The 14,743-nt window shown below is 39.5% G+C and overlaps 1 protein-coding gene across 1 annotated transcript; it reads right to left on the reverse strand.

Annotated features, from left to right (window-relative positions):
• Positions 1-1,356: 1,356 nt before the first annotated feature.
• Positions 1,357-3,080, reverse strand: LOC145500587 (histamine H2 receptor-like). Its single transcript, XM_081480109.1, has one exon. It carries the CDS (start codon positions 2,558-2,560, stop codon positions 1,502-1,504), a length of 1,059 nt encoding a protein of 352 aa, XP_081336235.1. The 5' UTR covers positions 2,561-3,080; the 3' UTR covers positions 1,357-1,501.
• Between the last annotated feature and the right edge of the window lie 11,663 nt (positions 3,081-14,743).

Consider the following 14,743-nt stretch of genomic DNA (forward strand, 5'->3'; position numbering starts at 1 on the left):
ACATTTATTTCGCTTAGTATGTAGTTTAGTGAAGCTTTCATTTATCATTTGCACCTTAGAACCTCATAAGGTAAGCTGCTACCGACTTAGAGTTTAAGTCTATGCGAATATTTATTTTCAGTCGTAGTCACAGTTGTCGCTCAACTCTGCGTCTTCCCAGGATATTCATTAAATAAGCGATAAATACTTCGAAATTAGCGTTCGAAGCAAAAAGCTGTCTGAAAGAGAACTGACGTCCAACGCAATATTCAATAAGTAATCGTAGTTAGGTGTCCCCAATTAGTATGCATTGTATGCTAGCGACTTCGACACGTTAATAAAGTTCTTATCTTTATCTTACCTTATCTTATCTTACCTTATCTTATCTTATCTTATCTTATCTTATTCAAGAACATTAAAACGCATATCATTTCATTACCAGCCTCTCAAAGTATCTACATCAATAGTTTTCGTATCTATTATCAGAAATCCCCATGGTTTCCACACATTACCTATTTACGTCTATCCTGGCCAAATAAGGTCCTATATGAGTGCAACTTGAAAACTTATCAGCTGCCTTCAGGTTCAGTTTTTTTTTGTTTTTTGTTTTTTGTTTTTTGTTTTTTGTTTTTTGTTTTTTGTTTTTTGTTTTTTGTTTTTTGTTCACACCAACGCATTTTTTTTTTTATCCTTTCGTGCAGTGGCCGGGCTAACACCTGCCAGTTTTCGGTGGCAAGTTTAAAGATAAAAGTTGCTAGTCCCAGATGCTACTGTTAAACATTGTTAGTTCTTAGTCGCAGTCCCTCCTGGGTTGGTTGAATCAATTCTTTGGAAGGGGCGTGCGCTCGTGACGGCGCCAAAATTTTGTCTCAAATGTCGCCCTAAATGTTCCAATGGACATTTTTCTATTTTTTAATGATCTTTTTCCACAATATTTCCGAAGTTGTTTTAGGTTGCGGTGCAAGCTAGTCATTTTCGGGGTCTTTCATTGACCATAGCTTTCAGCCGTTCAGTGTAAAGCTGTTGAAAAACGCAAATTAGATAAATGAATAGATTTACCTCCAGACATACACTTATTATTGATATCTACGACGAAATTACCTTGCCAAACTATGGTAAATTGAATTCTTCTTGAGTCAATAATTCTTTTTTTTTTCCTTTTTTCCATTCTTTTTGTTGTTGTTGCTGTTGTTGTTTTGTTGTTGTTGTTGTTATCTGTTTGCAGATAATGTGTCTCCTGTCCTTTTGTTCAGATTCGAATGAACATAACGTCGCTTCTCTGTTGTAACAGAATGGATCTTAAAAACTGATATTCTTAGGCGATTTCAGGATGTCTGGTGAAGCGTAGGAAAAGTCAAGTCATTAATTAAAGTTTTTTACAACACGCTTTGTTTTATCATAGTTAGGTATTGTCATGTTCATATTGAACTGAAGTGTGATTACTATTTCTGTTAAGAGTGGATCTTCAACAAGCTTCCATTGGTATTGCATTTAACGAAGCGGAGCTGGTTCGGTCGTTGTTCTATCTTTCAGTAAACGTTACCGCAGTCTGAGTTCTCTCACGTGTTACAGAGACCAAGGGTAGAGAATTAAAGCGCACCCTTGTCGGCCAATGTAGTTGGCGCGTGAATGTGCGCCAGGCGCGACGGTAGTCCTGCTTGCAAAACGCACATAGAACGGGGTTTGCTAATGGAGGAACGAACCGAAGATAGAAAATAACACATAATCCCCATGCTGGAATAACGAGAAATTGTTCAGAAACGTGATCTTGAAGCATCAGAAGGAAAAACGGTAGCCAGCAGCTGATAAATATAAGCATCATGGCGACTAGAATGAATGTTCCACGCAAATCGTGAGCAATGGAAGCCACTGGTTGGTCCAGATTTTTCCGGCGTCGTCGAAATGCAATAATGTGCCGGAAAGAAACTGCCAAGACATGGCTGTACATGTATATCATCAACAGTAGAGGCACGAAAAAGAAAGCTATGATTATCAAAAGGAAATAAACTCTGTCAATTCGAATCGTCTCTTCTTTCAATTTCTTTAGCTCGTTGTTCAAATTGTACCAAGTGAACTGAATAGACGAGGACACTAATGCCAAGACCCAAATAAACACGATAATGCCAGTGGCCCGCGGTTTCGTTACAAGGGAAGGGTACTTCATGGAGTGTAAGATAACAGTATAGCGGTCACAAGCGATAACGAGAAGATGAAACACTGAAGAAATGGCGTTAAATCGCGCGAGGAGAACCGAGAGGGCACACTCCAAGAGAGAACTTTTGATGGAGCAAGCCAGAAAAAGCGGAATTCCGAGTAAACCAAACAACAGATCGGAAATCGCCAGAGAGAATAGAAACATGTTACTCACTGTCCTCAGAGCTTCTTTCCAAATCGTCAAAATGATTACAATGCAGTTTGCAGCCAAGATAAACAAAAAGTAGAAAATCAACGGAGCTTGGATTGGCCAATAGAACCCTCCGGTACATACAGAACCGGATCGTTGCTGTATGCTAGAGTTGTTTCCACGACTCGTGTCATTGGTCGGCAATAGTTCCCCAAGAGTTGCGTTGCCGAAAGACATGTCTGCTCCTCAGCACAAAATGTTGCCTTCGGGCCTTTCTGGAAGATTCTCTCTTTTTTAAACAGCACTTTAAGAACCTGCGACTTTTGAGAATAATCGACCGTCGTTACCGGCCGGTCGAACGTACAGCTATCACCCTGACGCTCCGAAAACCTGGCTAGGGTTCTATTCAAACTTAATTAACTATATCTGTAAGTCCATAAGCGACAGCGACACTGGTTGTGGGGTGGCAAGTTTGAAAACCCGTCTTTGAAATCGGTTATTTTATACTCTACCCTGAAGGCGAGAAGGAAGTCGTTTTCGACAAATCCAACAGCGATCTATTTATATCTACCCGCTAAACCGGTAAATCAGCTGTCCAAAGCCACTTAATTTCCCACACCTTCCTCAGTGGAAAACGAAAAGTTGTTTACTCTGTTTTCGGTCAGCGTACCGCGTTTTTCAGATGTTTGAAGTCCCGGTTTACATTGTTAAAAGATGCGCTCTCTGGATTAAAGGAATTCCTCTTTTTCACTGTCAAAACTAGTGATCAGCTAAAAGTTTTGAAAAAGAAAATACAACATGTAATAAAAAGTTTGAATTACGCATGCAAATACCTAAGTATTTTGGATAATATCTCTTTATTTACTCCACTCAAATGGATTTTGAATACTGAATGTTTTAAAGTTATAAAAGTGTATCAAGCTGCGAATAGGAACCGAATTTTATAAAAGCGCTGCAAGCGAGTTTTCTGTGCTTCTAAAGAGAATCAATTATCTCTTTGGACTTTCTGTTTACATTCGGGGAAATTAAATCCTCCCCTTTGAAGGTAGCGGAACGCGTTTGAGCTGTGACCAATTAATTTAACTTTGCAATTTTACCGGATATTTTTAATATTGCAAGAAACAGCGTTATCTCGGTATTACAACCCGACAGTGTACTACAGAAACAATAATTTATTGATGATGCTACCGCACTTTGCTGTAATTAAAAAATGTTCGACGAAAGGCCGAAAAACAACTCGGCTTTTTTTCCGAGGTGCCACTGTTATTACGGTTTTTTTTGTTTTGTTTTGTTTTTTCCGAATTGCTTGACCCTTCCCGTCATTAATATTTTCAGCAAATAAACACGAAGATAAGTTTATCAACAACGACAAAGCTTTTAAAGTTTATCACTTCTTCATTGCAAATTGTCTTCTTCAAATTAACATATATGTTTTTTATCACAATTTTTCCAACATTCAATCTTAATGTCTCGACAAAATTCTCAACCTTTTAAGATAATTGCCTGGGGCTATTATCCATGTGTATAACTCCCAGCTTGAATTGTAAAATTTGGAAACGTTATTTAGATTCATTAGCTTTGACTCGATAAAATCCACAGGAATATAACATGAGCCATAATCAGCAACTTTCAGCAATTTTAAGGATAATTTTAAATGAAAAAATAATAGTATCGAGATAGAAAGTAGCAGTTTGTTTTTTTTTCGTTTGTGAAAATCGAAATTTAATTTAATTAGCCATACTTCATGTGAAACCATATAGCAAATGCCGAATCTTATAAAATTACGCTCGAAAAAGATTTTTGTTCAAAGCAAAAAGGAGTCTTCAATTTTAAACCATTTCGGAATTATCACAGCTGCTTTGGTGTTATTTTCAAAAGTCTTTTTTCAACATACGCTTGTAGATCACTTTGGCGCCGCTCGTTTTCAAAACGTCACGGCGAGTAACTCCCTCAAAACGTGCAAAGCAGCAATTCCGCCGGAAGATAACGACCAATAACATTTTATTTTCTTGATCCCGGAAAAGTTTACTGCGAATCCATTTCCTTATTTTCTGGCGGCAGAGACACCGACAATCACGAACAAAACAACAGAGTTACCGAGCATTCTCTGATTGGCTAGCTCATAACTTTCACAGCAGACCTTTAAATGCCACCGAGGTTTTCAGCGAAATGCTAAAGAAAATAAACTGCCCAAGACTCTGTGAGCTACATAGCTGTCCTGCACTTCAGTGGAGGTTGATCTTGTTTCGAGAATGACAAGTATGGCAGCATACCTTACCTTCTTTTAGCCCCTACGACATTTTCGCAAAACTCCTAGTTACCAAATTTTTCCCTGCTAAACTTGCATTAGTTCGCATTCTTTGTTACTTTTGCACATATATAAGAAACTAAATGTCTTAACAGTGAACTGGGGCTAAAAGCCTTTGAGCAGTAGCTGATACGAATAGAACTAGAAAAAGCCCGCTGAATTACCCAAAAGTTTGAATAGTTTGCCTGAATTCCATTCATGATACAACAACTACAAGCAGGTCTGAAAATTTTCATATTTGGAGAGAAAAATGGAAAACTCTTGCGCAAGCTCGTTATTTATTAATTGATATTTCTGAGCTGAAAACTTCTGCTTTCAAGTAATGTTTACAAGGGTCGATAATATTTCCTGAGACGGTAGGCTGTGACTCGGTCCGTATAATGCAAAGTAGTTTTTCCTGTTACTTGTCGCACTTGAACAAAAAGCGTTTGTCGATTTCGATCTTGCCGTGACATTTGTTTCCCAACTCAAGCTCAAACTTCCAAGAAACTTTACAAAAGTGCGGCTTTTTTAACTTTCGATTGTGAGCTCACCTAGGTCAACAGAAATTGTATTGGAGTTGACGAACAAACTGTGACATTTGGGTGCTATGACATTGATCGACTGATATCAGTTAAATCACCAGTCGTCGGTTGGTTTATGATCTCCCAGGAGTTATACTGGGCTTTTAAAGGAATTAAGTACAATAACTAACCGGGCGAGAGCCTACTACGCTTGAATGTATTTAGATATCAAGTGAAGCGAAGTGCCATCAAGGAGCACCGCATTGACCTTGTCTAGTTTGCTCAGTGGTCGACCTCGAAGCTATTACCAAAGAGCCAATTGTTAAGTATTAGTTGTAGCAAGCATACTATTATTCAGTTTGCTTCCGAGTTCGAAGTTACTTGACAAATGTGATTTATTTTCGAGAGGACAGAATATTCCACATGCTTTTGAAGGCTAGAAGAATAATTTGCACAATGTAGGCAAGGAATAGAAAATAATTTGAAGCAGGTTTCCGAATAAATACGTGAAAAAAGAAAACAAGTTTATTGGGAAGTGTTTCAACAGAAATGAAAATTACATGTAAATATCAATATTGCATTTGTATTTTTCAGTAGCTTTCAACTCTTTTTGCAGATAATATTTTTCCGAAATAAATTTTCATAATGTCGGATACAACTTGCACGTTCGCTAAACTGAGATTCACTATGGAAGGTAAATATCAACAATGCTAATCTTTAGACGCTTATAATACCTGGAGGTCTTTATGCTAAAAACAGGATATTTACAAAATTAAGGCAGAATTAATTCCAGTGGAATCCGGCGGCATCTTGACTCCTGTAAAACGTACACGTTTCAAATGGAATTGCGAAACAAAAAACTCAAAGCTTGCGGATGAAAATGCGAAATACTGAGCTGAATTTAAAAGGAGCTACACCAATCAGAGCGCGCGATATATTGAAACTTTATTTAAAATGATCTTAAACCAGCTCTTGATCTTATATGAGATGTAATGAGGCGGTGTAGTGCTTAGTTCGGAGGTAGAGTATTTTAAATAGTGTGGGCAGAGGGTCTGCGTTTTTTCACATGTTATTTCCACTCTTCACTGAGAAAGTGGATTATTTAAAACAATTGATATGCAGTTTGTGATGAAGTTTTGCTTGGTTAGATATGTCTGGGGGGAAATACATTTCGAGAAAAGACCTTTCGTCTACCGGTGATAAACATCTCTTAGTTTGTATATTAACCTTGGCAGTCTGGTAATTGTTTTAATAAAATATCAAAATGGCTATGAGTTAACTTAATTTGAAAAACAAATCGCCTGTGAACAGTGGCAATTTCGAATCCACGGCATTGAGCTCTAGACAGGAGAAAAGTCAGTTAAAACTTACTGGCATTATTAAGAAATTAAGGGACCGTTCATTTTTTATGAGGGAGTGGGGGCTGGTGGGATTTGGGAAGCACCATTTAAAAATCGCATGACCCCCCCTCAGCTTACCAATTTTTTCACATGGCCCCCCCTTATAGCGGTCATTTTTTGGGATGACCCCCCCCCCCAACAAAAAAATTGAACAAACAATATTTAGATTTCAACTTTTTTAATATTTCTCTATTATCCCCCTACTTCACGTTATTGTGCTCACTATGAAGACAATATTTACAATGCCAATACTACAGAGAGCTGTTGTTTAAAAAACAAATCAAAAGAAAGAGAAGTCAATTTCGGATCTCCTAGTTATGGCTTGCCCTGAGCGTGTGGCATTTGGCCTCTCATTGGCATCTTCCTCATCTGAATTGATGGATGCAAGAATGACGTCACTTGAGTCATCTTCTCCCCCAGAGTCAATGGTATCAGTGTCATACTCATCATTGTCACTTTCATCCGTTTCACTGCTGTCAGCACTTGCCCTGTTGTCATTTTGTATCAATGTCCTGGCATTTCTCAGTGTTGGTTGGCTAGCTCTGAGAGGACTCTTCTGCAGCAAGCATGAATGTCTTACAATTGCCTTTCTCACTCTTGCTGCTTTTCAAATGTTGCTTCAGCCCGAGGTGGTTCAAGTACTTGTTTAGTTCTGGAACACGTAGCTTTTTAAGCTTGGTTACATCTTCGCACAACTCAGTCCAAGGATAATCCTCATATGATTTATCTTTTGCGTCCCTACTTAACTTTGCCTTTTCTTCTGCTCTCTTTTTCCTTTTAAATTCCAGCACTTCAAGATGCTGAAAATAATCCACCACAAACTTTGATTTGACAATAAACTTATCTGCAAATAGAGCAACGCTCTCTGGGTCAGATAAAACCAGCCTGCCACTTCCATGCTCTTTCTTCGCTTGGACCCTTGGCTACCAGTCATCTGGATCACGCCCTTCTTTTGGAGTCTTCTGGTAGGAGAGGTAGTGGTATTCCGGTAGGCAGGAATGGTCAGGAACTGGTTTAGGGTATATTTCTACGGGTGGTCCAGTCCATTTACAACAAAAAGAACAAATTTCTCCTACCTTTTCTCGACAGGACAACTTTAGAAACTCCCTGTAGTTCTCCCCCTCCTCATAGTGCTCATTCATAAACTTCTCAATCTTACGGGAGTAACAGTGGCCTAGAACAGAGTCTTTCCTTGCTCCTGCATTGTGATACTGAACCAAGTACGAAGTGTTGTGAGAAAACTGGAAATCTGTGGATGTGTTGTGTGAAACACATTGTTACATTTAACTTACAGATGTCTTTATTTGGAAGGTTTTTACCTCTACTCTAGTGATAGGCATTTGTGACCCCTGTTGGAACAAATGGCATTCTAAAGGAATTTTGCAAAGCCACGAGAAACGATCGTTAAAACAGAAAGCTGTTGAAGTACAAGAAGATGAGCCGGTAAGTGTTAATTTTTGGTCAGTGTTCCTATTTTTATCTGGACATTAAAAACGCATGTATGCTTCACTTTTATAATGAGAAACTTCTGTATTTTCCTATTGTGAAGATAGCACCTAAAACTGTTTGAACATTTTTACAATAGTATGTGTCTTTTAATATATCGTTTGACTCAGGTCTACATTTCACTACACGAATACAACATCAAATGGTTACACGAACCATGATCATTCAATAATATCAGTTCAATATAATAAATAAAAAAAATCGTCTTTCCTTTTCTGGTAGGTCACTAGTTCCTCCTCTGCTGATGATACAACCATACCTCAGGGTCTCCGGAAAACAAGCATTGGCTATATTGTTAATCCAATCGGGAAAAGAGCGCATTACTACATGAGCATCATGAAAGAGGCTCATTCCAAACTGAGGAATAATGGCGAAAGTGACGAGTCGTTTAAGAAAAGGTTTACAGCGGAACGATCCAGGCAGTTTGACATCTTACAAGCAAAAGAAGCAATCTTTCTAAGTGCGGATGGCTGTTCAGAAAGGGCGAGTGAGTTTTCCATGCCAGGGTACCAGTTGAAGCCCAGTGATGGAAGAAAACTGAACTTCTCCATCAAAGAGCACAGAGCAATGGTGGAAAAGTTGAATGTCATATTGAAAGATGTAAAGGAACACGATTCCACACTCTTTCAGTCCAATGGGCTTGCGAAGAATTTGCCCACAGTTTTAATGTAAAACAGATCAAATGTATAGAAGCTAAGTTTACGACGGTCACGCAGGACATGGAAGCACTAGAAAATAAGAAGAGCAATTATAACAGCATATTCAAGAGCATACTCAAACAGCACATCAACAAAAGGAGAAGGAAAAAAGAAAACTGCAGAAAGTCAAATGAAAGAAAGAGGAAGCGGACTGAAAACAACGTCCAACGAGTTTATGGAATCTGTGTTGGAAACCCGCTAGGAAATGATCTTCCACAATTCCTTGTGTACCCTCCTAGAACGGCCGTCCCGGAAGAGTGTATTAAAGTTGAGGATGTTGCCACGTCGTTATTTAGAAGAGATGGGCCATACATCGCACAGCTCTTGGAAGGGAATTATTTTACCAATGCTGCAAGAAGCAGAATCACCACAAACCTTGAGCAGGAAGTCAGAGATTATGTTTACACCCTCATGTACCCTGAAGAGTACACTCTGACGGAAAGCATTGCTGCTTCTTGCAGCATTGGTGAAAGAGACTCCCATAGCAGCACAAGCGGCGACGAAGAAGTCGACGACAGCGAAGATGAAGATGAGTGCCAGTGAAAGTTGCATTCGAAAATAACAGTGTTAAATACTTCTTTTCAGTAGCTACAAATGCTTTTTGTCGTCAAACGTTTTTTTTAAAGGAGAAGGAAAGTTTGTAATAAATTTGTATCCTGCCTTCTATGTTTATTCTATAGCAATTTTTTTGATATTCAAACATGATGCCATTTTAAAGTTTTACTAAAATATTTCACATGACCCCCCCTTTTCCCCTTATTTTTTTGGGATGGTCCCCCCTCGAAAGCCATTTTTTTTCGCATGGCCCCCCCCCAAATCCCACCAGCCCCCCCCCCCCCACCTTATAAAAAATGAACGGTCCCTAATACCGCAGAACGCAACGCTACCAGTATTCGAAACATTCATGAATTCAACCTTGTCTTAGATGGTACCACAAGGAAAGTGCCGGCTCTCGTCTCATCACCCAAGCTAAGCACTTTAGCGGGCGCGGGCGGGGGGGGGGGGAGTACTTGGATGCGTGACCATATCAGTATCTGTGTCCACTGTCTTGATATCTTGCGATGTCCATTTTAATTGCCTTAAAAGTCACCGACAAGTCACCGGCTGGATATGGCTACGATGTCATGGTCACCTTCAAGTAAAGTAATGTTTTTGCCAGACCAATTGAGAGGACGTTTTAAATATAGAATTCATGCACAGCTCTGAGCTAAATATTGAGTGCCCGTTTTTGAGGTTAAAAGGTGTCCAAACCTTCCCGCCAAAACTTAATTGGCGGGCACTTGTCAACCGAGCGACGTTTGCCGGCATTCCTGAAACTTTCTGTTTCTAAAATGGAGATAGAGTTTCCAGATTTCTTGCTACATTTGACTACGTTTCCAAACAAACTAATCAAGACAATGCCTGATGACGCAAAAGTTTTGACAAAAGTTTTGACGACCAAGAAAAGATTAAGTTCAAGCCGAAGTACACAGCTTGCGCTACGCGTTGTATGCGTTGGCAGCATATTAGACTCGTTTGGTCTCGTCATGGTTATTTTGGCGTAAAAATTGAAAACGGAGTTTTTCGAAAACGATGACATTACGATGATCGTGTGATTTCCCTGTCTGAGTTTACCTCAAACACAAGTCCAAAATGACCTATGATTATTGCGATTTCAAATTTCTCCGGCGTAGTGTGGACGGAGAAACATTTGATGCGTTTTCAGAGTGAAACCTCCGTTTTCAAATTTATACGGCGTAGTGTGGACGGAAAACACTTGATGCGTTTACAGAGTGAAACCTCCGTTCTCAAATTTCTCCAGCGTAGTTTGGACGGAAAACATTTGATGCGTTTTCAGGGTGAAAACGCCGTTTCCAAATTTCTCCGGCGTAGTGTGGACGGGACCTCACATGTAGACATCACTTTACTAACATTTCATCGCTGTGAATTTTTTTCATTCGTAAAATCTACTTTATTTGGCATACCAGCGAATAAATTATTAATATATTGTTCACTGCAGCTCAATAGGATATATTTTATACACTCGAACCCTTATTAAGCGGCCACCTATTTAAACGGCCACTCCTACCAGGCGGCCAGAAATCAAAGTCCCGATGAGGACTCATCTATTGTTTTTACCTCTATTCAGCGGCCAGGGGCCTGTTTCTCGAAAGACCCGAAAACTTTTCGGGCCCGCAAAGTCATTTGCAGTTTTTCTGTATCTAAAAACAGAAAAGTGTATACGCCTGAAACTTCTTGTATGAAGAGAACATCTGGTCATATTAAGAATATTTATTATATGGCTCTGTCTCACAAGAAATGGAAACTACCAAATTCACGAATTTGATTGGCTGAAATCGATATTGAAAGTGGTCTAGGTTTTCCCATCTAGACCGGTAATGTTTTGCAGTGAAAAAGTCGCAAACTAAAATGCAAAATCATTGACTATTTTTTATGTAACAATATTTTTTTATGGAAGTGCCAAAAACACCTGATGAAAAAAAGAAAAGTAAAAAGGACGAGCAAACTTTGGCAGAATTAAATTCGGCTCATTGCCGTTCGTTACATTAAACGAATTAAATTGTTCTTGTTTGCGCCATATAATAAACATCTTATAAACCGAGCTTACCTCCTGCTCGGTTAATAAGAGCTAAGTAACGAAAACAACTCTGTAATCATAAGGTTTGAGATGTTGTTACGGCCTTCCGGGCGCGAAAACGTTTCGGGACCTTCGAGAAACGGGCCCCAGCACCTTGTAAGGGGCCATTATCCATTTCCCCGAGGGTGGTCGTTTAATAGGGGTTTTTCTGTATTACTTCAAAAAAGCAAACCGTTCACTTGTAAAGGCCTCATTTGTTTTGTGGTACGGCTATTGTTAAGAATAGAGCTATCTGCGTCACAGTAGAAGGTTCAGACCCAAAGGTATATGATATCGCCAAAGTTGAACCTGGACAAGACTTGCAAAATAACTGGCCACTTAACAGTGTGTCATAAGCTTTCTTAATATAGTAAATGGTTTGAACCCAGGGGTATCAGTAGTTCGTATAGTGTGATCGTCCGGGTGAGTGTAGTTCTGAAAAGAACTGTTGTTGGTAACTGACGTTTCTAAACCTGAGCGGAAGTCATCCTCAGAGTCAAGTGAATAGTGTTTGTTAGTCGATGATGTTATAAGTCTGGTCCGCTGAACGCGATTGGTTGGTTTAGCCATGGTGAAATTGGCATAAAGACTCTTGTAAAGTTCGTCATCAGTCATTGGTGGGTTTCGATCCGTCTATTGTTAGTCAAATTGGTCGGTGTTTGGTCCGTGTATTGTTAGTCAAATTAAGTCGGTCTGTTAGAAGTCCGTTTGTCGGCTTCGTTTCCGTCGTGGATAAGTCGTTTGTAAGGCGCCGGTAGTTGTTCATATATGTTCAGAGGCGTTTGTTCTAGGTTAGTGTACTACCTTTCCAGAGTCAGTCGTTGAAAATAGTTTGTACTGTAGTTTGGAAATTTCTGGGTGGGATGTGCCGCTGGACCCTGCAACTCTTAGCCTATACCAGAGCTAGCTCAGCTGAATTTTGCTACCCTATACTAGAGTAACCTCCTCAAACCCCCCGATCTATCGACACTGTTGAGGCTAATTTGCGTAAATTTATACTTGCCGATATGATTTTTTTTTCCTTAGTCTAGGTAAAGTCAATGTCATATATGGCAGTACCCCCAACCCCCCCCCCCCACCCCCTCGGGTGGATAAGCACTGAGCAGAGTCCCAGTCAATGTTGTGGTTTGTCAGTTGATGATGTACAGCAATATGATTTTTGGCATCACAATTTCTCATGGCTCGTTCAAGTTGTGTTCCGTCAGTCTCGTGTTAAGGTTTCTGTCAGTCTCAACAATATAGGAAGCCTGGCAGTCGGAGCATTTGATCTTGTAAACTGCTTCTTGTCCTTTGTTAGGTTCGCCCCTGTCTTTCACGTTGGTCAGTAAGTGTCGAAAAGTAGTCGTAGGTTTGCGGGCTACACGACTGTTGTAGGACTGTAGAATCCGTGTGATGGTCTCAGAAGTGCCCTTAATGTAAGGTTTAGTCACTGTTGTAACAGGTGTTGGGTTCCTGTTCGTAGCGTCAGCTTCAGTAGCTCGGTAAATGTTTCGTCTAATAAAGTCAGAGTTGTACTTGTTTTTAAAAAACAACAACTACAACGCTGACTTTATTATAAGAAAATTTAAAAAGGGAGGACTTTTAATTCTTGACGTTATGGAGCAATCTTGTAACCTACGTTTGATAAAGTGATTGGGTGCCAGTGAGATTGGAGTCGTCTTTCAGGATCAGTGTAACAACTACTCTTCTCTGAGATATAGGCAATTTCTCGTGGAAATAAGCTGCAATAAGACTTGCACCCAAGCTAGTCTGACGCAAGAAGGTCAAAGAACTGAACACAAAACTCAGTGATTAAAACCGTCTTCCCTATCTGACGATATTCTTCAACACTAAATTTACCTTCTGGGGTATTTTTATCGACAGTTGCAGCAAATCAACATATTTACTCCTCCTGAGGTTCAATGATTTATCTCAATCACCCGAGAGACGTTCGTTTTCGAGTTCTAGGTTTACGATAAATCTTGGAATCATAGAAGCAGCAAATAGAAAGAAGAGCTATCAACGACTGTCGTGGGGCAATTTCAGCGATACCATCTTTGTGGAATTTATGCAGCTTCGAGTGCCGACTGTTGACCCAATGGGTTGCCCACCTATCGTTTTTCTTTGCGCTAATTTTGGGCATTTTCACACCCAACCTGACTGCTCTGTGATCAGGAACGATAGAAATCTTGATATCAGCCACAGGGACAAGGTGACCCAACAATTTTGCGATAAGCAGGTATTAAATCAAATCTTGATTTCATTTTAACTGCGTTGAATTCGTAAGCGTAAAACCTCCCATTTGGATTCTTTACTGTCAACAGGATGGAATACCGCCACCTTTGTCCATGGCTTCCAACGTGACTTTCCAATCCCCACCGAGAATAAGCTTGCTATAAAAACTTCATTCAATGGTGAAATAAACCTAACTAGAGATCAAAATTGTTACGTTAACCAAAACTACATGTATTCTGGCGACCTTCCGGGGCAAACCATCGGAACCGGAATACTAAGATTTTACTTGCTGACAGAACCATTTTGACGATTAGTACAGTAAGAGAATAACATTTCACCTCGCCATTCGCTTTTCCAAATAAATTAATCTTTTCGTTAACAATAGGTCACCTGAACAAAATAACACCGATATTTTTGATGCTAAGATAAGAAAAGATGCTTCTTCGCTCAAGTTGATTTTTTAAAACTCTTATATTTAAAGGACTGTTTAGCAAACCGTTGAATCAAGCATGTACTTTGGGCAAAAATAGTAGCTCATATAAACAAAGACAAGATATGAAGTCGCAAAAACGATGAAGTCAGGAAAAATATGCTCGATTTCCCACGTCATGAAGGCTTCACACATTTAATGCCGACTTCACATCGCAATTTTCTACCGACTCTTCAGCTATGGCTGATTTGGGAAGGTTAAAACCAATAAACGGCTGCTTAGATGAATTTCATTAACTTTTATACCGGAATAAGGTGATTAGCCTGCTTCATAGGAAAAAGATCAACTCATTTCTACACTGCAGTATTTTGGTTAACACTAACTCGCCGTTAACTTCTGTCACTCATCTTGTATGACTTCTTTTCTGGCAGCATAAAGACATTGTTAATATGTTTGATTGTTTTCGTTGGTCCCATTTGAAAGGTCGAATGTCCGTAATGTAATCATCTCTGCTAGGGATCCAACAAGATTCATTCTCTTGTCATGCCAGAAAAAGGAATGGTCAGAAATGAATCGCTGAGGGGGCATAGAATGATGATTAAGTTGCCTTACAAAAGTTCTGTTTACAAACTTTTACTTTAACGTTACCCTCATAAAGAAACAAGTCAAGCGTCAGCGGCTAGTGGGTGAAGAGACTACATGAAAGGCAAATTTCACAAATGAAACAAAGTTGAGAGCTTGCTT

Source organism: Orbicella franksi, chromosome 10, assembly GCF_964199315.1.
Source record: "Orbicella franksi chromosome 10, jaOrbFran1.1, whole genome shotgun sequence".
Taxonomy (NCBI): Eukaryota; Metazoa; Cnidaria; class Anthozoa; order Scleractinia; family Merulinidae; genus Orbicella; species Orbicella franksi.